Source organism: Aplidium turbinatum, chromosome 15, assembly GCF_918807975.1.
Source record: "Aplidium turbinatum chromosome 15, kaAplTurb1.1, whole genome shotgun sequence".
NCBI classification, from domain to species: Eukaryota; Metazoa; Chordata; class Ascidiacea; order Aplousobranchia; family Polyclinidae; genus Aplidium; species Aplidium turbinatum.
This window is the reverse complement of record NC_137486.1, coordinates 18,087,797-18,112,383: the sequence shown is the minus strand read 5'-3', so window position 1 is coordinate 18,112,383 and position 24,587 is coordinate 18,087,797. Positions and strand designations below refer to the sequence as shown.

Below are 24,587 nucleotides of genomic sequence, written 5' to 3'. Positions count from 1 at the left end.
CGGGTCACTGTTAAACAGAGCTACTCTTGAAGGTGTTTTCAAACCCACTCCTTCAAAGTAGAACAAGCTTTGCTTGATGTCTGCAGGTTTCCATATCAAAAACTGCTGTTAGTGTTATAAAACATCTGCTTCCATTGGCAAAATGTTTTACTACGGTAATTCAAAAGATTTGTTTTGTCCTCTAGTTTGATAATGTTATGTGCATTAACTTTACATACATAAGCTCTAAAGTCTATAAAAATTTAGGAATATTATATACATCTTTTTATGGTCTAACTTTTAAAATTCTGTATTAATGTTTTTAGATTAAAGTAAGAGTTCTGTAGATTTAGTTAACAAAGAAAACTTCTTAAAAACATGGCTCGAACCAAGCAAACAGCCAGAAAGTCCACTGGAGGTAAAGCCCCACGAAAGCAACTTGCAACAAAAGCAGCAAGAAAAAGTGCACCATCCACTGGAGGTGTGAAAAAGCCTCACAGATATCGTCCTGGTACAGTGGCTTTGCGTGAGATTAGACGTTACCAAAAGTCGACTGAATTGCTCATTCGAAAGTTACCGTTTCAACGACTTGTTCGTGAAATCGCACAAGATTTCAAGACAGATCTTCGTTTCCAAAGTGCAGCAATCGGAGCTTTGCAAGAAGCCAGTGAAGCGTACTTGGTTGGATTATTTGAAGACACCAACTTGTGTGCCATTCATGCAAAAAGAGTTACCATCATGCCCAAAGATATCCAACTTGCTCGAAGAATTCGTGGTGAAAGAGCATAATTGTATCAATGCTGTGTTGAGTCATGAAGAGACATCCTTTTGTACATAGCAACTGTTTTTAAACATTAAAAACTGACATTTGGCTAAAGATAGTTATGTAGTCAATTGTACTGTTTTATTGGACGTTTAATTTTTTCATTCTTATGCTTTTCTCTCTTTAAGGTCCAAAGTTTTTCATATTTGATTTTAGATTAACAGTTAAGTCCTTTTCTAGTGTTGGCTGCAGTGTTATTCAATGATCTAGAAAATAAATGCACAACAAATTATAACTTGTCATACCAATGCACATCATTGAAGCAAATGACATAGTATGTGTGAGACCATGAAACCCTTGATATGAAGTCCAATACACCATGGTAGCAAAGAAGAAAGTTTTACCCGGAACAAATGAACAAACTCAGTGATGAAACAGTATGAATCAAACAGGTGTTGAAAGCATTATTGTAATGAAGTTTTGATTGTTTATATACATATGACGGTGGAACTATCACATTGTGTGGTATAGTTATGTCTCTGCTTTAATTTTCTCATTGATCAGTTGAACACTGCAGCCGTAGCTAGAAAAGTCATAATTTTGAACATCCAAACTTTTTAGTATTCAGTTAATTCCTTATTTTCAGGCAAGAGCACACTTCTCATTTGTTTTCTTTTAGTTAGAGTGATACAGTTTGTTTTGAAGCCTAGTTTCTTTTGTGAAACCAATGCAACATCGCATAAGAACCATGCAAACCACACTAAATTTGGTAAATTTATTTTTACATTACTGTACTTTTTAATGGAAAAAATATACTGGCAAGTCACTTCGTTAAAGTTTTATCGGCTGACTTTAGATAGAATTGAAATGCGTAAGTACAAACATTTTTTCTAAACAATCTCATAAAAGCAATGAGAAGTGTTTTCTATCTTGAATTTAGTGGTTCCATTAAATTGTCTCGACAAGTAACTCTTGGACTATTGTAGACATCAAACTGAAGGCAGTTGGTTATGAAGATGATAATTGAAGATAATGTTTTATGTGCAACTTGCAAGTCATTGCTCTAGGGCTAGGCACCAATCATAACTGCAACCAAGTTTGATTTTTATATGATTTTGCATTCATTGTTTTCTGTTTAAGTTGTTTTGATGTATTATGTTATTTTGTGCACAGTATTTGACATGATTGGCTGGCACCAGAGACCATGAATATCTGAGACATAAAATATTTGACAAATTTCAAACAAATGGTTATGTTTACACTAAAATATGTGTATATACATGTTGTGATTTGCTATCAAGCTGGTTAAATTTTATTCAAAGCAAATCTTTGGCAATTTAAACTTTTTTAGATACCGTACTGCTATAGTAATATTATAGTTTTCGAAAACTGACTTTCGTAGTAATTTTCATTCTGGTATTTCAGTTTGCTTGTTTCAACCTTTGTCGAAATGTATAAAATAAACACTACAGTGGTTAATTCTTGAGACAAATCTTATGTCTTTTCAGTTTTGTCAATTTGTACTAGCACCTCAAGTTGAAAACTAAATGATTTGTCATGTTTGTAAGTTATCCAAATAATTCCAATACTTTTGAAACGTATTATGTTAGGCTTCAATCTGTCTGATGAGAATTTGATATATATTTCAATGAAACATGGAAATAGTGAAGATTTCTTGTGATTTTTATCAGCAAGTTTTTTTACGTCTCGTCCAAGAGCTATTTTGTCAAGTTGAATAAGTCTACATTAGTGATTTGATATTACCAGTGGATGGGTCACATGTAATTTTTAATTGCTTTATCAGGTAACTTTTAACTTGTAAAATTAGTTAATATTTTGAAACAAAATTTGTGTTTTTTGCCACTTTGCATACTCTAAAATAGGGCTACATATCATGATTTATACTCTTGGAAAAATAGGTTGAAATGGAACTAAAATTAAAAGATGTAAGCTAAAATTTGTTGATACAATATTTCTTAAAGCGATTAGATTTAAACTGTATTGATTCAGACATTTTGTTATGCCTGACCATTTCTTATAGATCAACTTGTGCAGAGTGTTGGTAAAATTGGTGTTTAGGGATTAAAATATGTTTAAATTCATTCTATCCAAGATGTGATAATATAGTAGCCTGGATGGTTGCGTGAAAATAAAGTAATACTAATATGCTTCATTTGTCATTATGTTTTGTGTTCTTGTACATATTAGGATTCGAGATAGGCTGACATTTGTTAAAATATCATTTAAATATTCCAAATAACTTGTTTGAAGTGAGCTTTTTGAAAGACGTCGCTCCAAAATAGCCATCACATGCCTGCACAAACCTTGACATAAGATGGTTTTTGTATAATTCCTGATTTTTACAAAACTGTGTGTGTTGTGGATATGGAAGACAAGCTACTGCAGTCTTGAAACCCTTTGCACAATTTTCTCCTGTCATTGGACAAATTTATACATTGAATGATGGATCCTCAGTCTTCTGGTATGATTGTCATATGTTTTTTAGAATTACAAATGTGGTTCTACTTATTGTGGTCACAAGGTTACAAACACAAAGTTGTTAAAATTTAGGTCCACAATAGCAAGTCCCCCTACAAGGATAGAGTGTTGTCACAATGTCACATACAATAGGGTGGATCGATTTAAGTGGGTAAAACACTTTTTTCCTCATTTTGCTTAGCTTGGGGTTGGAAAACTTGCCAATTACTACTAAAAACAGTTGTGCAAAATTAGAATGTAATCTGACGACATCTTGATCTGCCACCAGCCACTTGAAAATTTACTATTTCCTTCTACATTAGGGTGGATCAATTTAGGGGAGTGTAAAACTGCTTAGCTTGGGCAGCCAAAACTTACCATAGGGTATATAAAACACTGTGATAAAAGTTTATTTCGATCGAACAAATTTTTGATCTGCAACCAGGCCATTACTTATCGACTAAAAACGCAAAAATACAAAAATACATGCAAATGTATTTGAATTTGACGTTAGCATAGAGATTTATTGCAATGCAATGGAAATGATAATATGCATCAAACTTCCTCACTTTCGATGAAACAGTCACGTTTCAATTCGAACTTGGGCATTTCTTGTCGTGATTCAATGCGTGAGCGTATAAATCCATCTCGCGAATTAACCCCGCACACCGCTGCTGAAGCTTCCGTCACCAACTTGACGCACCTTTCCACCACCTGTGTGTGACATGGAAATCGAGGGAATAAAAGTTCTGGAGTGTCCTTAGCTGAAATCATGTCTTGTAATTTTTGGTCCCTCATATTTCTTGTCACAGGAGGCTCGGTGAGATTGAGAAGCTGCCAGTTAACCATATCGTAGTATTCGTTGGCGTCAAACTTTAAGGGCGGAGGGCAGAATCGTCGCATTGCTTTCTGTTCGCGATGTCTTGATCGGGTTTTCTGAATTCACTTAAGTCCAAGCTCACGGATTATTTGCCTCTCATCTGTGATCATGGCCAACGTAATGTTTTTTGAGTGCGCGAAGTATCCATTTCTCTGGAGAACACGTTTCTCATGAGACATGTATTAGCACATCTGGGTGGACTAACAACCGGACCGCGTGAATTTTCCGGTCCTCTTGGAATATCTCTTGCTTCGTGTATGGAGCATCTTCCCAAAAAGTTCGAGAAGATTCTTCTCCTTGCGTTTGAGACCGCCGCAGATCACGTTGTTACATCCAGGCACAGCAGCCAATGGATTGTGTGTTCATCGGGCGTTGTGAGGTCCACATTCCATATAATATGTTATTTGTGCTGGGGTCGATATACAGGACATTGTTAGCTAATGCGTTTTGCAGTCTGAGATTCTGAGGCACATGCACAAGATGGTGAGTCGGTGAGGCCCCATTGAAACATGTTGCTGTTGAAACGGCCCACCCCAGTCAGCAAGCGATTGAGCTGCACCCATTCCTTCCGAGGTAGTTCTGCTCCAGGTAGTGTGTTAGTATGGGGAGGGCCTGTGAATTGGGTTGGTCTCGCAACTTCTCTCTATTTACTGTTCCAAACTTCGGTAAAGTGGAAGTTAGACTTGCAGATATCTGCAGCATGTCGGGAAAAAGGGCGTCGAGATTTCAAGCGCTGGGGCTTTTGGGAGTGTGACTTTATGATAATCTGGTTGAGGAGGTGGTCATCCCTTGACATAGCTTGTAAAACTAGACTGTGTACGTGATTTTCCCCACTCAGTCTACCTGGGGCGATGCCGGATAGCACCGGCAAAAAGTCGGTGGGAGTTAGAAGCAGGCAACCAGGGATTATTCTCATGGTGGTGTTGAGGGCAGTGTCAATTTTGCTAGTGTGTGCACTGCGGCACCAAGTGGAGGAAGCATATTCCGAGGTGCTGTAAGCAAGTGCAAAAGCACTTGTACCGAGTGCAGATGTAGCCTACTAGAACCCCAAGATGTTCCAGCTAAGCATCTCAGCAAGTTGTTGCGTGCTGATAGCTTAGCGTGGAGGGCTTCAGCATCGTGTTTGTAGATTAATTGTCGGTCGAGATTCACTCCTTGGTCGGTGTGCCATGGGTTGTGTGGAAGTGGGTTTCCGTTGAGAGAGACTAACAATTGGCGAGTAGATTCAATGTTGCAAAGGTGTGACAGTGATCTTTGCCAGGCTCAGTTTTAGCATCCAAAGCTTCAGGTAGTCTGCGATTTGGGCCATGTCATCTGTGAGTGCTTCCTCTACCACATGCCAGTAGGCTATACTTGTCAGAATGGAGTAGTGCCAGATCATCAGCATAGCCGTACTGGCGTGACATACATGTAGTCTCTGGCATGTCACTGATGTAGATGTTAAATAGTAGAAGTGATAAGCATGATCCTTGCAGAACACCATTTCTTAAGCGACTGGGCCGGCTGCACTTCCCATCACTCGTCTTCAGCAAAAAGGTCCGATTTGCCAGAATGTTGGCGAGAAATCGCACTACCTTTTGTCTGGTATCATGCGGAGAAGCGTTAGGGTTAGCCCTTGATGCCACACAGTATCATAGGCAGCAGTGAGGTCTACCAAGATAACTCCTGCTTCGTTGCCCTTCTCGAAACTTTCCTCAATATACTCGGTCAGCATGACTGCTTGATGAGTCGTACAGTGTCCGTGCCGAAATCCAGCTTGTTCTTTTGGTAGCTGGGAATCAACAACTGACTGCGAACTGCGAACCCCAACCACTTACTCTACTCAAGTCTCTACGAGTCTGTGAACGAGAAACCTCGGCGACTGAAATCGAGACACCCATTTGTACGTGCCGCACAACTCCTGATGAAAAGTGCTGAAGACCAATCCATCAGTGCGGCAACCTGGGCGGACCACCAATGGAGCTCGGAGTGGAAGAAGAACTCCTCAAGACTCCAAAGTTTCATCTCCGACACCAGCCACCATCCAGCCGGAATGCATTTGCCCAGGAGGGCCTGGGTGCGGCTCAACCGCCTTCGTACTGGCGTCGGACTATTTCGCTTCAACATGCACAAATGGGGGATGGCTCCATCCGCGATCTGTGAGTGTGGCATGGAGGAACAAACCGCAGACCACACCATCTGTAACTGCGCCATCTACCATGCGCCAAATGGTGTGCGTGGACTGCGTGAACTGGATGACGAATCAATTCAATGGCTGCTCGACACCTGCCCAAACATTTAAACCGCGTCGCCGCCACTGCCCAAGGGTGGTAAAAGGCAGAGCCCCTCGACCCTTGAAGTGGCGAAGAACAAGGTTCAAACGAAGAAGAAGAAGAACAACTGACTCGAGTCTAGTTAGCAGGAGCCGTACCAGGATCTTATATGGAACGCAGAGTAGTGATATTGGACGATAGCTCTTGGGATCATCAGCTGGCTTGTTTGGTTTAAGTAGGCTAGTGCTACTACAGTTGCTTTTCGCCAGATTTTAGGTATGGCCTGGAGGGTCAGGCAAGCAGAATAGAAGCTTTTCAACCATGCCGAATATTTGAGATCACAGTGCCTTAAGAATTCTGGAGGGGTATCGGGCCCTTGTGCTTTAATTTGTTTAATGACAAATGCAAGTTCTCTGTTGCTGAAGGGAGCTAACAAATGACTATCTACGCTTGGGGCGTTCCAGAGCCACCTGCATTCCTGCTTCACCGCATGGGCATGCTTCTTATTTACCACTTTAAATTTGCAATTGGTAGTGATATCCGTGAGCTTGGACTTACGCGAATTCAAAAAGCTCGATCAAGACATCACAAATAGAGAACAATGCGACGATTCTGTATTCTGCTCTTAAAGTTTGGCGCCAACGAATACTACGATATGGTTGAATGGCAGGCTCTCAATCTCACTGAGCCTCCTGTGACAAGAAACATGGGGGACAAAGAATTGCGAGACATGATTGCAGCTAAGGACACTCCAAAACTTTTATTCCCTCGATTTCCATGTCACACACAGGTGGTAGAAAGGTGCGTCAAGTTGGTGACGGAAGCTTCAGCGGCGGTGTGCGGGGTTAATTCGCGAGATGGATTTATACGCTCACGCATTGAATCACGACAAGAAATGCCCAAGTTCGAATCGAAACGTGACTGTTTCATCGAAAGTGAGGAAGTTTGATACATATTACCAATTCCATTGCATTGTAATAAATCTCTATGCTAACGTCAAATTCAAATACATTTGCATGTATTTTTGCGTTTTTAGTCGATAAGTAATGGCCTTGTTGCAGATCAAAAATTTGCTCGATCGAAATATACTTTTAGCATAGTGTTTTATATGCCCAATGACAAGTTTTGGCTGCCCAAGCTAAGCAAAATGAGGAAAAAAGTTTTACACCCCCTGTTCCCGACAATTTTCACCAAATCAAACGTCATATAAAAACCGTTATGGTCTACTTAACCTAGCTGGCATCTTACGTCATGGAAATTGCTAGAAAATGTCCAAATATTGCATCATCGGTCGTAAGACCTGATGAAATATTGCATCACTACCTTTGAACAACGGTTTGAATTGCGTGACAATGTCTTTCATTATTGCGTCACAGTTACTGTCTACGTGCATTTGAAATATCGCAAATTATTCTAGTCATTCGTAAAATTGTTTGTTGGAAGTCAGTCGCAAGTTTAACTGTTTGCTTGGTGCTTGCTAGCTGGACAAATTTTCTGTCTTTTATCTAAGTAATCTGTTCTGTAGTGACAAGTTTTAGTGGTGTACGGCGTTGCATCCAATTTCGACAGCCAGGTGGCTAATTTTACAGAAATACAAATTTGAATAGACGTTTCGAAGGAGTGTTTCTTTTTCGGTTATTACATGCAGACAAACGGATTCGGGAATCTTACGTTACAATTTTCCCACAAAGAGATTATGGTTTACCGCTGTGACCACCCCCCTAAATTGATCCACCCTAATGTAGAAGGAAATAGTAAATTTTCAAGTGGCTGGTGGCAGATCAAGATGTCGTCAGATTACATTCTAATTTTGCACAACTGGTTTTAGTAGTAATTGGTAAGTTTTCCAACCCCAAGCTAAGCAAAATGAGGAAAAAAGTGTTTTCACTCCACCCTAACATACAAGTTTATCCCATATCTTCCTAGCCCCAGTTCAAACTGACGTGAAAAAGGAAAGATTTTAAGCGTACCTATGCCAATGGGAGTTACAGCTACCACAAAATGACTTGAGACGTCGATCATTTTCACACGTTTTTAATTGCAATAAGTATTAAACCATTGCATAAAAGGCAATTGTTTCACTCATCAATTATGATGTATAATACGTACACAATGGGCTATTAGCAAGACAATGTTACTGTAGAATTGCTTTGGGCATTTTATTAGAATAAAATAGTGATGAGAATTCAGAGGAAGTTCTTGGAGAATCATAGTTAATTTGAAAGCATAAGAGAATCAAAAGTAAAAGTTTTCGGAGGTGAGTAAATATTTTTGTAGTAAACTTGTCAATTGTCATGTCTGGAAAGTACACTAGTAATGAAGAGAAGGCTTGTATTCTGGGTCCACGTCTTTTAGGCGCAGACAGTTAGGCGCCGGTCAAATAGGCGCGCACACTGTGGCGTCAGGATATTTAGGTGCGGAGCACTGTGGCGCCCGTTCATTTAAGTGCTATTCTTACTAAAGTTTGCAGATTGCATCAGCTCAGCTTTGGCAAAACCTAGTCCGGATTTTGACGGAAAACTAAGTTACTCTTTACTCAAGCCTACCACCCGCTTGAATATAGGCTACGGTATATTTTTTTACTGATGTTTAGTGTAGTTATTATTTGACTTAACTAAAAGTGAACTCAGTAATGTTCGGTAACTTGAATAATTTACTGATAAAACTTTCGCCGACGCAAACCTGGACTAACAAATAATTGCCGAACACGCGGATTAAACAACAATATATCTTTCTGTTCAATATAACATTTTGTGTGAAAAGCATTACCCTACCTGCCAAGCTCATACAATCTGCAGACTTTACTAGGAATAGCACCTAAATGAACCAGCGCCACAGTGCTCCGCACCTAAATATCTTGACGCCACAGTGTGCGCGCCCATTTGACCAGCGCCTAACTGTCTACGCCTAAAAGACTTGCTCCCTGTATTCTTGCATGGAGGCAGGAAAATGTGCCAATAAAAGTCATATGCAAACGAAGTGGAAGAGGAAAAGCAACCATTATGAGGCTCTTGGCTGTAGCCAAAAATCTTCCATGCAAAACAATTCCCAAGCATAAGTTTGGTGGAGGAAAAAGAAAAAAAAACATCTAAACAAACTGACACCATCATGAAACGAGAACTACAAAAAAAACCTCGTTTAACAGCATTAGGCCTGCAAGATCTTCATCCAGATCTGCTGCAGCATGTAAAAATCCGGACAGTTCAGCACCGCCTCCAAAAGGACTTGGATCTTCCGAGCCGTAAAGCTGCCAAAAAGCCTCTTATCAATGAGCGGATGAAAAAACAACGGCTAGCATTTGCCAAGAAATATGCCCATTGGACCACTGAACAATGGAGAAAAGTAATGTTATCTGATGAGAGCAACTTCCAGGTCTTTAAGATGGGGTCTACTACGGTGCGGCGTCCAAGGTCATCTGATCGTTTTGATCCTTGATATACAGTTCCGACTGTTAAACACCCACAGTCAGTCATGGTGTGGGGAAAATTTTCTGGAGAGAAGTGAAGGGGAGGCATGCACTTTCTTCCAAAAAACAAAAAAATGAACGCTGATCTCTATAATATGCAAGTTTTGGAGGAGCATATACTCAATTTCTTCCACATTCATGGCTTCGAGGTGTTCATGCATGATAGTGCACCCTGCCACAAAGCCAAAAAAGTAACAAGATAGTGCACCCATCGAAAATTGCTGGCACAAAATGAAGAGAGCAATGGCCGAAAAAAAAAACTTCTAACCTGGATACTCTTAAAGAAGAGCTGAAAAAAGTGTGGTGCCTGGAAATGACACCGGATTATTTTAGCACTTTAAGCGACTCTATGCCCAAACGCTTGCAAATGGTTATTAAAAACAAGGGCAATATGACAAAATATTAACAAAAGTGACTATTTTTAATAAAAGCGTTTATAACAAATAAACCTGTGTTTTTCTTTAAAAATAAGGTAGGTCTCAAGTCATTTTGCGGTAGCTGTAGCTTTTGGGTTAATCTTAAAATAAAGAATTCATTTAAGTTAGACCACTAAACTGAAAAACTATTCTATCAGCATCCACATGGTTGAAATCCTACTTAAAGTTGTGTAGTCAGTTTTAACTAACGTAGAATGATATGAGTTAACAAAGGGTGGAATGCTCAATTGAGATGAGAGTTCTGTGTCTAAAGTATTGATAGACCCTTGCCAAGCGTCACTCTCAATGTTATATATGATACAGTCAGGGTTGTCGGTATTTTACCCGACCCAAAAAAACCCGGGTGTTTTTTTTTTAAAAAACCCTCTTAAAAAAACATAAAAAACCCAGAGCATCATATTTGTCCAATTTTTATCAGAAAATTGAAAAATGAACCAAAGTACGGTACTTAAAACAAACTTTAAATTAGGAGTTAAGGATGTGATTGTGAAGGAAATATCCAAGGATAAATTGAAAACACGGTGGATATTTCTGTACACAAAAATCAAGTAATGCCACTTTGTACTACACTCAAACTCATTTATGGGAGAAAGCCTCATAGTTAAACAGCCCTAGTGCATTATTTTATTGAGTTATGCCAGCATGTACCGTGAGTGAGAGGCATTTCATTGGTAAAAAGTAGTATTTGAGGTGAAATAAGCATGAATCTACCTTTTTTGCATTTTTTTAAATAAAACCCAAAAAAACCCAGATTTAAAAAAAAAAAACCATGCGGGTTGGGCTTTTTAAAAAAAACCCGGGTTTTTCTTAACCCTGTGTACAGTAGAACTTGGATAACTCGTCACCCCAGGGGGAACAGAAAAAGTGACGACCAATGCAAACAGCTAAATTTCGCCATTGTTTTGCGTCACATTAAGTTCATGGTGCTCCGCGACCTAATTAAATGCGACAGTGGTAAAGTGATATGAAGAGGAAAGCAAGAAAATAATTTAATTACGGTACACAATAAAGTACAGTAATAACGCACTCAACTTAACTGAAGAACACAGATATTTTTGACTGCATTTTGCTTGCAAGTGTCTTGTCAATCAAGTAGTCATGAATTTTTGATAGTGAGCTTGCGAATTCACCATGTCTTCTTGGCATAACATATAGTGTTGGAGCTTTCCAATCATCTGCAAAGCTTCTTTTGTAGATGGAGGTGGCACAGGCTCTTCTTCCTGTTGACCATCATCTTCTTTGTTGTCTTCATTTTCTGTACCTAAGGTGCCTTGGATTTTTTGCAGTACTGTTTCTTCTGTGATTGATTCTCCGGTTACCAGCTTCTCAACGTATTAGCGCAGTAACTTCTTTTCGAAAGAGTCTGTAAATGCCTTTTGGGTGGATGACAACTTAGACGAATTTTATGCCCCAGGGGAAGAAAAACAGTGACGAATTGACGAATTATGCGATGACCACTTAACCAAACTTGATTGTGTACAAAAGATAGGCTTTCTGCCGGGACCTGGCAATCATTGACGACTTGGGCAAACTGACGAGTTTTCCGAAGACGAGTTATCCAAGTTCTACTGTAGTTTTGTGAACCAACTTTGAGGAATTAAATGTTTGCTATGAAATGGAATCTTAGAGCTTAAAAACACAAATAGCACAATGATACAATAACACTCTAAGCCAAGTAACTCTAAGCCAAGTAACACTCTAAGCCAGAATTAACACATTTATGTTTAACTCTCACAGAAAACTATAAATATGGCAATAACAGTTATATTAAACTATAATATTTTTTTTATAGTTATCATGAAATATTGTACCGTGTATTAAAAATAACCCCAATAAAGCAGACATGTTAATAGCTGCAATATATCTAATAAGAAGTGTTCACGAGTTGCTTATTCTTTTTATCTAAAATGAGTCTCTGCAAGAAAATAGCAGTAACAGGATCATTGTAAAACTATACAAACTAATTTCAAATGTCCAACAGATGTGGTTTATCAGCTGCGAGCTCAACTTAGTACTGCACAAAATCATGTGGCTCAACTGCAGCAAGAAAAGTTGGAAATGGAAGCAGATTTTGAACACAAACGAACAAAAATTAAAGAATTATATTTTGCCAAAGAAAGCAAGTAACTTTATCTAACTCTGTTGACATTGTATCTAAGCAAAAGCATTAGATTTTTTACGTGTTAAACCTGCTTTTGTAGTACATTAGACTTTTTATGCCAACTAGATAAAAACTATCTGTAGTTGTAAAGTTTTATAAATATATTTAAGTTTTGAAGTACAGTATGATAGATGGAGTTTTGCAACCAAAAAATGGAAGATGCTCATGTGTTGGTTTTGTTACCATAAAACCATTTGATTGTCTGCAATGTTTTTTTAACACCTGTATGATTAATTTTACTCCTTCTGCTCTTCCAGCTGCTTTACGGGAACACAATATGAGATTACTTGAAGCTGGACAGCAAATCAGCTCGATGGAATCCACCATATCTAGTTTAAAAGAAGAAGTTGAAAATATTAAAATGATAGCAGCTGTGTCCGAAAATACTAAGGAGGTGGGTGAATAGACAATAACAAAATGATAAACAGCCTTTTGCACTTGGATGAAATAACAAACATGCACCTATTTCATGATCATATGTGCTTCGTAAGCTTATTTTGTTATTGACATCTCACACTATTCGTCAAAAGCTATACTATGACACAAAAAGTGCATTCATTCATTACTGTTATCCCACAAGTGATGTCTGTTTCTAGGAACAACAAACCTGAAAAAGTGTATATATTTTCTGAATTTCAAACATCTATACAATTTCTTAAAGCTATGTAGACTTTTTTTCTTTGTAAGTTTTATTGAATGCCAAGATCCCAGATTTGTTGGTTCTATTGTTAACAATGTGTGTATTTCATTTGATGTGTGTGTGCTGAATATTGTTAACAGGAGGCGGTAAAAGACTTAGACAAACACCATCAAGAAGAAATAGAGTCACTACGATGTGTCCTCCGAGGTTTGGTTTTTGCTTTTTTTGTGGAATTAATTTTTTAATTAAAAGTGAGAACTTGATGGATGATAATCATAAAACTAAAATTATATCGTGTTTAATTTTGTATTTACACAAAAGGTGTACAAAGAGCTAATCTTATCCTGTCTTGTAAATTTTAAATTCTGTTACTGTAAATATTTATCATCCAATAAAATAATTTTCTTTTCAAGATTCAATGGAAGAACAACGCAGTGAACTGGTTGCACAGTTTGAACGGGAACGACGACGCTGGGAATCAGAGAAAGCGAACATGGAACTAATTCTCAAAGAAGAAAGAGAAAAAAATTGTTCAAAGTCACAAGAGAGGCTAGACGCAGAAAATTTATTGAAACTTCACGATTCTGAAATAAGCATGAAAAAAGTAAGTTGATATATAGAAACATAATACAATGTTTGTTTTTCATATCTTTATCCTACATTGCGGGAAAGCGGACTTGAGCGCTATACATCGGTGTACGCCTTCCGACGTACACCTGACCCACGCTTCAGCCGAATGTCTGTTTCCGGTTGTCTACTCTACTTATGACTTAAATTTAGTACTACCCATTACTCGAAATCGATCACTGGGTAGAGGCAATTATCGTAAAGTTTCTTGCCCAGAGAAACAACAGCAAGTGCGGGTGGTTGGAATCGAACACGCAGGCTCTCGACTGCGAGCCCAACGCGCTAACCACTCGGCCACTGCTGCCGACAATCTTCTTTTACACAGGCAACTGTGTTAGATTACCAACTCAATGGCAGCGGGTTCATGTTAACATCTTAACATGTGGACCACTGGACCTATGTGCTATAATTTGGATTTTTAGTGCTAAACATACCTGGCTAGTATTCTCCAATTGCAAAATTGTGTTTACTGAATTACAGTGCGAGTTTATCTCCTAAGATGACCTGCATAGTTTTTTAAACCGCTACTCAACGATCTGCGCAGTTTCTCATTTTTTGGATGCGATTTGGCTGTTAAATGTGTTATATTGTGACAAAAATTACATCAGATACTTTTCAAATTGATGCAATTATTTCATTTTTACTGTCTTTACCACTGTTGGTTACCCTGTCTGTTAATATGTTTAAATTATTTAGGCACAGCTGGAAGCCGAGACCCTCAAAGCAGTTGTACTCCCATTAGAAACTGAAATAGAAGAATTAAAAGAAAAGGTTAAATTGACTACAAAACTGCTCTCGGAAAACGACACAACACAAGAGCATGTTGCTGGTGACGCGGTGAGTACCTGACCTTGCTGGCACAAGCTGTTGCTCCTGTATTAATGCAATCTACATATCATAGTTTGTGCCTCCAAGCAGTTGATTTGCTTTTGACTTAGTTCTACGCATGTTGCATGGTTTGGTTTTTTATAGTGTTCTGACAATGATCATCAAAGACACTCTGTGATTTATTTGATCTGTTGTGACTTGTGTGCATGGTCTTGGGGGAAGGAAACTTTATTTTGCGTTCAGTCTATTTTACTGAGTAGGTATATGTACCACACTTATATTATATTGTTGCGATTGCAACTTTTTGCAAAACTTCTCCCAAAATTTCACTGCATTATCAATAATGCCTTTCCACATACGGCCAAGGTTTACTTCTTTTATGCCCAACGTTTACCTACACACCTGCGCCATGTGTGTTTGCAATATTAGAACAACTGACGGGAGGCATTGGCTCAGAAGTCACAGAATGTGGTGTGTCTGTTATAGAGTCGACGTTAGCTTGTGTGAATAGGTCATGTATGTGGTCGTGAGTGGTTACGCACTACATTATGCTGTCAATCATCGCAGTGTAGTTTGTACTGCGCGCTGAGTGGCAAGAAACTTCCTTCAATCGAGCAAGATGCCATTCCAATATAAGTAAATCAATTGGAAGTATTGTAATTTTGACTCATCCTGTCCGTTTCCGTTGTCTCTGCTGTCATTCAGCTGTTGTTTTATCAGAGTTGGAGTACTAATCTTTTGTATTACAAGAAACGTTTTTGCATGATTATTAAAAGTTTAGATTGTTTGTACAGTAGACTGTAGGTAAACTTAACAGAAACGTGTTTTTTTTTCAATTTCAAAACTTTGCATGGCGATTCATTTTTAATTTGATTGACTGACGCGACAACGGAATCTCAAAACCAGGGCGCTGAAGAGGAAAGTCCCGCAATCGATAAACAAGCATGCGAAACCGCAGCAAAGGAAGAGGTACATGGTGATGTAGGATGTTTTGTGAATGTATAATTCATTGTTGGTATTCTTGTAATTTTTGTCTGTAGTGACGTAATCCACACTTGCAGTCAAAACGTAATTGTAAATATAATACTGAAACACCTGTTCTCAAACACCAGTATCAGTCTATTTCTACACGTGTCATGTATTGTACAATATATATATATGATATGCAGATGCAGCACACCATAGCAGCAGGTATTATGTTTGAGAATTTCATTAACGTTATTGTGCGTTGCTCAACACTTCTGCTGACATTTTCTAATTACAGTAAAGCTCTGTAAGTTTGGGAAATTTCCTGCTGATTGTAATTTCTCATAACCCCCTGGGGATTGTTTGATTTCTAGTACTTTAGAACTTGGTAGACTTTTAATTTTGTAATTCTATTTATTCATGCTTCAGGAAAATCTTGATTGTTCAATTCTATGTTCATCTAATAATTTATAATTGTTTCAGGTCAGTAAGTTAAGTTTATCGCTCTCAGCAGAGAAGTCATCTCGTTCTGACCTGGAATTTTATGCTGAAGTAATAAGCAAACAAAAAGCTGTTTTACAAAAGGAAAATGATACGTTGAAAACAGAAATGCACGAAGGTACAGCTGGCCAACGATACCTATAACCCAAACAGCAAATCAGTGTTTTTTTACATTGAATCAGTGTACGTTGTATCAGTATAAAAAACGACTGATTTGCTGTCTGGGAACAAGTAGCCATTCACAAGCAACAGTGCAAGTTTGTCACAACTTTGTCGTGACGTCGCTGTCAACGTTATGCGCGCATACGTCATGACATCTTTCCTTCTGTTATTTTAGCTTCATAATTAGCTTTAAGTTGCGATCAATGCTGGTTAGCTGAAAATAGTTACAGGTTATTTTCTTATTTCTGGAAGCTTTTCTCTAACATTTTTATTCAGTTTCAATTAAAGCTAAATTTATATATTTGATAAATGTTTTTGTCGAAACGTTTCACGCTTTTCTTTTGATTGGAAAGGCCCAGGCAGTCAACAATTGATTGAGTAGATTTTAAGCGAGAAATGTAATTGTGGTTGGATGGTGTAATAATACAACCAGACTATTTTAACCAAAATGCATCGATAAAATCCCGATATGTGCAGACCACCAACAACAACAACAACATAGCTTCATTATTGCCCTGAGGCTTCACTTGGTTAAGACAAAATTAAGCACGAATGCAGCCATTTTTTTAACTTTCAGCCTTTTTCTGTTGTTTTCTTTTCACTGTGTGCAAAGACTATTTTTATTGCTTGAGGTAATTTCTTTCTGTATATAGTATCAAACAATAAATTGCAATAGCTATTGTGCACTTCTGTTGTTTGGTCCAGATTTTCATAAAGCTAAAGTAATAAAATAAAATTATGCTTGTCTCTGATAATGTCTGAATTGCGGTGGCTTGTCTTGAGTCGAGGTTGCATCAAATACTAGAGTTGTGTTTACTGTTTAAAGTTTGCCACATGACCTCACGTAGCTTGAAGTGGCAGTGAGGCATCATCTGTTTCTTTCTTTTGTTTCTCGTCAATTGTAAGTTTTTTTTAGGTACCTGCAGACATAATTTGTTGAAAGTCAATTCTCAGTGACCAAGCTAGTAATAATAGGATTTTTGTAGCACCATATTTATGATGTAAGCTACGCTCTTCCTAAACTTCTAGTTTCTAAATAACAATGTTTTGTTTTGAATATTTTGTGAATATGTAAATCACAAATTGAGCAGTTTGTAACATGCTTCCTAAATTACAGTTCGCCGTATGTTGGAGCATGAAATAAGCGAGCGTGCTGCTTTAAGTAAAACTTGGAAAGCAGCAAATGAAGAGTTTATGAGTTCTCAAGCTTTACATCAGCATGACATGGATATTGTGAAGTCTGTTGTCAGTAGGCAACAGTGGAAGCAGATAAAGATGTTGCAACTACAAAACGAGGCAAGCAACCACGACGTTTTTGCTGGATCTGCTTAGTATTGTACACAATGCATAAAAAGGATAATATAACTGGAAGCAAAATTTTTATTGTAAAGATTCTTTGTGTATTGTGATGTCTTTTTAGACAAGAGTTTTTGTTTTGTACAAAAATTCAAGCCTGTATGTTTGACAGTGGCGTAGTGACAATGTGACATCGTGGTTGAAAGAGTAAATTTAACAGACTCCAAATATAGTTATATATAACCCTTACTACTGCGAAACAACGTAACTTTTTTTCTTTTTCTACGCAGGCGCGCCTACGTCACGCGCTACTACAGCGCACTACGTCACACCCTGAATGCGTCATAATTTTTTTGTTTGATTTGCGTGTTTTAATTTGTGTGCAGATCTTTGCATGATTGCTTTATCTTCATTGAGTTCTGTAGTTATGTGCATGCTTGTCGTTTTGATTTATTTCTTTGAGTAGTTGTAGCATACACGTCTGTGATTATGACCTGGCTTACTAATATGAACCTGTACAACTGATTGGATGCAAAATCAACCATTTTAGAAAGTTGTGTTTGTGAAATGTCATATTTGTTTAAAGTTGCTTCATTAAGCACTCTATAAAACTCATGCAAAACGGAGGAGATCCACAGCTTGTGGTTTCAGTTCTCATGACTGCGTAATAGAATCATAGTCGTTTAATTCTATTATTCTTATTAATTTAATTCGTTTAATTCTAACCAAACACTTAATTACATTTAAGATTGAACTGTTTGTATTATCACACGATACTTTTACAATATAGATTGACATACAGGCGAAGAGTTTGCTATCGAATAGGACCGAAGGTGAAACAACTACAGATTTCAACAGTAATAGTTGGTGAGTTCTTGTGAGATATTTTGTCACATGAATGTGAAAGAGTGTTTAAAAATTAGATTAAAACAAATTGATTGGTTGGATTTCTTGCATATTTCTTAAGGTTTCCTAAAACAACAGAGCCTAATAATCCCATGAAATGTCTCTATGAGTTGTGTTTTTCCTGGTTACATCGCATTTGAAATCTATGCTATTGGAATAGTTTGCGGAAGAGTATGCACTTGGATCTGGTGTTAGTTTTATGATTAAAACAATACCGACAGCACCAGAAGCAAGTGATGTGTTCTCTACACGAATGGATTTTTTCGATGACTATAGTTGGAATCTTCGTAGGTCCATGCATCGCGCTTGCTTAGGTATCTCGTGTGTTGTTGACTTGTTTTCTCAAAGTGTCAGAAATCAAAAACTACATTATATTATTTAAATGATTGAACGTTGCTGTTTTCAGCCTTTCCACCACCACGCCTGTACGCACTCCAAGCGATGACGGCTCTTTCTCCCAGTTTCAAAGTTACCCATCTAACAACGCCCAACCTTCACCCACACCAGAGAGCGTATCAACCACCCTCACAGAATTCCAGGACACAATCTCCATTTCGTCTGTTTCCTCGTTACCGACTCCGACAGAAATGGTGCCTGAAGAGCGACTCAAGTCTCAAAGAGGTTTGTATCAACGTGATACATACATATATTGCGCTGTTGTGACTGTACTGAAAGTGATCTCAAACAAATGTGTTTTAAATTGCAAGGTTTTGTCAGTAGCCACCCGCTCAGGAGCTTTGAACATTTGACTCATTGCTTCAACGGCAAGCAGTGGTTCTAATTGTGTTCTGTTTCTACATGACAATTTTGAATGTGCTTTGACTTCATTCGTTATGGATTACAAGAATCACCATGTACTGTCTGTACTTACATAATTTCATATTGCACGTTATTTGCTCTAACTATGCGCAAAATGTCAGTGAAGCAATAAAAAGAATATTTAGTTTTCTGCTTGCACTTTTTAAAGCTATTCATTGGATGAACATTGCAACTGCTGCTGTAAGAGCTTTTTTTTCTGAAAAAAATATTTCTTTTCAAGTTCTCTCTGCCCCGCATTTACCCCAGCTCGTTGTTGAAAATCAAGTTGGCAATTCTAAGGAGCCAGATACTGAACTGGAGAGGGCTTTGGAGAAGGAGCGGAGAATGCGACTTGACGTTGAAGAAGCAGTCGCCCATGCATCTGAGGAAGCTCAGAAGCAAATCAGCGACTTGAAAAAACAGTTGGCTGATCTTGAAAGTCGGCTGGAAGAGGATAAATCCTGGAGGAAGGAAAAAGAAATAGAGGATGACCAGCGATTGGTGCGTTACTTTCAGGAGGCTGAGATGCAATTGTTTTCTAATGTGTGGTTTCACATTGTGAAACAGCTGCGCTGAATTTCTTCACTTTGTAAAACAATTGCATGTATAGTACATCTTTTAAAGTATTTTTTCACGTTTTACTGAAACTGATATTTTCTCAATCACTGAAAACAGCATCACAGTTTCCGCGCAGTGTTTCAAACAAGAGTGAAACACCTTATCTCGTGGACGAAAGGTGGTGTGTATCGCTGCTTGCTACAATCTTCTTGCTACAATCGGCTGCTGAGAAACAAGGATTTTGAAATGTTTTTTGTTGTAAACTTGGGACAAATCCTATTCATTCAAAACGTTCCATTGTCCAGTTATTCTCACGTGCTGTATCAGCTTGGTAATTAACTGATTGGTCCTGTTTGAAGAAGCTCAGGCGATGTGTGGAGTTATATTCATTGTGTTCAGCAGAACAGCAACTAGAATTTGACAATTTGATGATGATCATAAATATTAATCTGTAGAGCCAAACTGAATAAATCTAACTTGATTAAACCCATCATTACATTTTTTGCAAAATATTAAGGTTTTTACCGTCGTTTATTTGAAAACCAGGATTTAACACAGCATGCTGACACTTGCAAAATAGTAGTCGCCGTGTTTTTGCTGTGTGCTACAACTGGTAAACATGGTTTTGGAGTTGGCTTAGTGTTTGTGATTTGACTGGTTAGAAAACGATGTATTTTACATTCAGGCTCATCTTCAAAAAGGCCGGGAAAAATTCCACGCTGACTTTCTTCAAACTAAGAAAGAGGTTGATCGGTTGAAGTCCTTCCATGAGAAACACCGGATAGACCTCAGCAAAGAGCTTGTTTTGCCATCTAACTTGGAGGTTTGTTTAGAACAGATTACTAGATCTATCAATATCTGAAGATACATGATGAATGTCATGCATCAAAAATGGTACAATCGTTGATGATGTGGACTGTGTTCTGTTCCTCAGCACCACACCCACAAGGAGTAAAGCTCTTGTGATACCATTATCTGAATATTTACCGACTTTTGGTTATCTGTGCTATTCTCATGCTTTAAATTTGTAATTCTTTGCTCTCTGTCAATAACAAGCCAACTTTTATTTAAAATCTTCAGGGACTAAGTTCGCAAGTTCGAATCCACCGGGATGCGGTGCTCGTCGCTCGGGTCGAGAAAAGTGTAGTCCAGACGCGATTGCAAAGTCAACTTAGTTTCTTACAAGATCGCCTGACTGCTGAGCAGGTGAGGATTCAAACAAGGGTCACTTGGTCCAGTAACAGCGTTTTTATGCCAAAAGTATGCAATGATGAACAATGACAGCAGCAGAGCGTTGCTCTACTGGAGACTCGTTAGTGCGCTGTTGACTACGCACCGATTCCACTCAATAAAGAGGGGGCAGTAAACTTTATCTTTGTTGTGGCACCAGCTTAGGCAATGAGCACGGATTTAAAAAAGTGTGTTATTTAACGTGTGTTCTGTTGTGATTGGACGACTTTACTTGCCACATGTTTGCAATATTAGTATAGCCACGAATATTGCTCGTGTATCAAACAGCCCATACCCAGAGCAATTTTTTACTTAGCCATTCAATAAGTAATTTTTTTTTAATAACTGAAATTTTTTTTAATAACTGAAGTAAAAGTATCAAGCAAACAGTGATAAAGAACAACGTGTTTGAACCCCTTTAGCCTTGTTTCAAGTACAGTATCACTAAAGAATTTGTTCTGCTGTTTCTGTCAAGCCATGTATTTTCATTCCCAGTTTGATCGTTCCGAAAGTGATCGAGTTTTATTGACAGAACGCAAAAGAACAGTTGGAAACCACTTTGCTGGCCGAGTTGCAAGAGGCAAAGAAGAAGTTGTCATCCCAGCACGATTTAGAGGCAAAGTTAAATAAAGAGTCGTCCGCCAAACGGGACTTGCTGGTATGACGATATTTTGTTACTTTTCGTCTGCGTTGACAATATGTGTCCAGGTTGTAAAAGGCATTCCTTTTTTGTAGGCTGACAGACTATTTGGTTGGTGCTTTGTATTGAAACGGGCGGTTGTTTTTGCAGAGCAAGCTTGCGATACGTGTACGACACCGTACAACCTCCGCACGATTTAATAATTATGGTTAGTTGTTCAAAACAAAAAATCTTATCGTGGTTATAGTGTTTAATCACCAGAAACAGACTAGACGTTTTACTTTGATGTTTTTGACTTGTATAGAATATCAGTGCAGGGTTGATAGTTGATAACCACAACAACGATCCTGTCACTTTCTCTGGCAACATACAAAGTATTAAGGTGTTATTGTCAGTGCCTTTCTACCAACGTTGGCCTGTCATGGCTGTTGTTCTTGCGAGTTCCAGCGGTCTAAGTGTCCAGTGGGGTTATCATCATGTATTGATTTCTCCTTCTTCCCAAACCACCGCGCGCTAATAAAGGCTTATGTTGCAGTCACAGGCTGAAAGGGACAAAATTTTGATGGCATCTTATCGAATAAAATCGGAAGAACGAAGAAAAGAGTTGGAAGAAAAGTTGAAAGCTGAAACAAGCTTGAGGGTAAGACGGTAAAGTGTTCACATGTGTTTCTTGTTACAAGATGCATTGTGCAGATTTACAGATTCTCGTTTTAGTTATTTTTAAGATATTTTTGTTTATTATTTAGGAAGAGTTAGCCAATAAACTTTTGGAAGCAAAAAATCAAATCAGTTCATTGCAAGATGCGCTGAAGACAAGCGAGCAAGTCCAACAGGACTTTGTAAGACTATCACAGTCTTTGCAGGTAAATCTTCACTATCTGTTTCAATCGCCTATTGTTATGAAGGTTTTTCGATGTAAACACCATATCTGAATGGCCAAGGGTCTGAAGAAGCATATGATGTAATTTATTTGCTTCTCTATCTCCTTATATGGTGTGTCACTATCACCAATGTGATGAATCTGACAACTCACACAGAATCGTATAATTTTTGAATTGTTTAAAAATGCTTTTTTTTTATTATTAATTGCAATGCTGATTCATAATGCAAACACTCTTTGAATGAAAGTAGCTCTAATTCATCAAACAAAAACGGTGTAGATGGAACTCGAAGAACGGCGGGTGGAGGAGAGTGATGAGCACCCAGATCAACTTTCTGTAACAAATCCTCCACCAAGTCCTGATGTTTCAAGGACAAGCTCTTCTCCTCTGCAATCCAGTAATCATGGCTAGTCCATCCCACTGTTGCACATTGTGTTGGAATTTTGTTGTAAATGCCGCCTTTTCTCAAACAATGATCAGGAGAGCCACTGTTTCAATTCCACATTTTTGACCTATCATCAAAAGGTGTCAAATTATTGTTGCTAAATTGAAGAGTTATCGTTGCTTGTTCTTGCAGAAGGATGACTTCCTGCTCCGTTTGAGCAAATTGAACTTTTCACCTGTGGTACCGCTTCATTTTCTACACAATTCAATGTCGTTTTATGTCACGTCGGTTGTCCTTATAGTTTTTGTGTTTGGAGTGTTACTTCGTTTTAGAATTTGCTTTACTCATGTCACTAACCGCTCATAGCTTAAAGTATCTTTTCTATTCTTTCACGTCATAATTTGCATCATTCAGAAACACTGTCTCGGCACTACAGCCAGTGATGGAATCCAAATCCTTAAATACAGTAACTGGTTCTCTGACTAGCAGCGTGGCATATTGACCCGGTATTTATATACTGACACGTGGACAAGTGATACACACTCTTGTTAGCGGTCATTAAATTTCCAAATATGAGTTCGCACAAACCGGATGAATTCTGTCACTGACTGCAGGAACTTGTAACATGTGTTGTATCTTGCAACATTTTGGCTACTACCGGACAGCAAGAACCTTGTTCTGAAGACGTTGATGCGGCAAAATATTTTGTCATCCTTCATTAGACCCACTGTTTCACGAAATTTAATATTACGCTGCTGGAGAAGCCAGGTGAACTGACTTATCAAAATAGATGTAATATTTATCGTTTTTCTATTCTTTGCTAACTCCCTGTTCTCATAACTGTTCGCCAATTTTAATGACTTTTTGTTCAGTCTGCAAAACGTCCAGTTGAAAATTGTATTCGTTTTGCTGGTCAGTCATTTTGAGCGACTAAACTAACTCCGAAGATCAAAAAGCATCTGCTGCGAAGCTATCTAAAGTGCAGGCGGACAGGTTTGCATATTCAGTGTTAGAATATGTTTTGTTTTCCCACCCATATTCTATACGACTCTATTTGCTGATTGTACATGCCACTGTGATGCATATTGTGTACACCAGTTTGACCGACAAAAAATGTTTCATAAATTTGCGTGTTTTTTTTAGTAGCGACGTTTCGTCGAATCTGTGTGCACAGAAGTGCAGCAATAGATTGTCGCTGACTATAATTTTGTTGCTGTTTTGGTACAAACAATGTATATTATGTAGCCATGAGTGCTTGTTCAATAGGTTTTAAACGTTCTGAGTCATTCACTAATACATTTATCAATTTAAATATCTTTACATGCCGCACCTACGTGTAAACAGTGGTTTGTTTATTTGCCTTTGTAGTGTGTAATCAATGTAGCTCTTGTAGATTGGTGCTTTTCCAGGCACCAGCCCTTTTTACATCGATTCAATGGTTGCAAGCTGCTTTATAGAATGGTATAAGTTTTAGCATGGGGTGCGACTTGTTTTGATTTTGTCAGAAACAGCTTTATGGGTAGAGTAGTGACTGAGTATGTTCAATTCATTGGAGAACGGCAAATCTACATTTTTAAAAACTAAAATATTTTCGACGTTATCAAGTCGTTTTTACAAATATTTGCTGTGTCCTAAAATAAATTATGCACATTAGATTGTGTGTGTTTTTCAGACTATCGGCGAAGAATTCATCGGTACGTTTATCACTTTGGTGCTGCTTCCCTTACCTCAGTAGCACAACTGGAAAATTGCG

General features: G+C 38.2%; 2 protein-coding genes across 6 annotated transcripts; both read left to right on the top strand.

Annotated features, from left to right (window-relative positions):
- Positions 1-309: 309 nt before the first annotated feature.
- Positions 310-2,950, top strand: LOC145783896 (histone H3.3A). The gene has a single exon (XM_082595655.1). It carries the CDS (start codon positions 358-360, stop codon positions 766-768), a length of 411 nt encoding a protein of 136 aa, XP_082451781.1. The 5' UTR covers positions 310-357; the 3' UTR covers positions 769-2,950.
- A 90-nt stretch (positions 2,951-3,040) lies between these two features.
- LOC145783893 (rab GTPase-binding effector protein 2-like) lies at positions 3,041-24,487 on the top strand. 5 transcript variants are annotated; one of them, XM_082595648.1, is made up of 18 exons: positions 3,041-3,224; positions 12,237-12,374; positions 12,674-12,810; positions 13,197-13,263; positions 13,470-13,660; positions 14,380-14,520; positions 15,418-15,480; positions 15,961-16,096; positions 17,258-17,436; positions 18,227-18,303; positions 18,749-18,963; positions 19,382-19,641; positions 20,384-20,521; positions 20,779-20,904; positions 21,461-21,586; positions 22,104-22,208; positions 22,315-22,431; positions 22,729-24,487. In XM_082595648.1, the coding sequence occupies exons 1-18, from the start codon at positions 3,203-3,205 to the stop codon at positions 22,858-22,860; spliced, it is 2,370 nt and encodes a 789-aa protein (XP_082451774.1). In that variant the 5' UTR covers positions 3,041-3,202; the 3' UTR covers positions 22,861-24,487. The 5 variants fall into 5 exon arrangements, with proteins under 5 accessions (XP_082451774.1, XP_082451775.1, XP_082451776.1 ...); XM_082595649.1 differs by lacking the exon at positions 15,418-15,480; XM_082595650.1 differs by lacking the exons at positions 22,315-22,431; positions 22,729-24,487 and having other exon boundaries at positions 21,424-21,586; positions 22,104-22,209.
- The last annotated feature ends 100 nt before the right edge of the window (positions 24,488-24,587 follow it).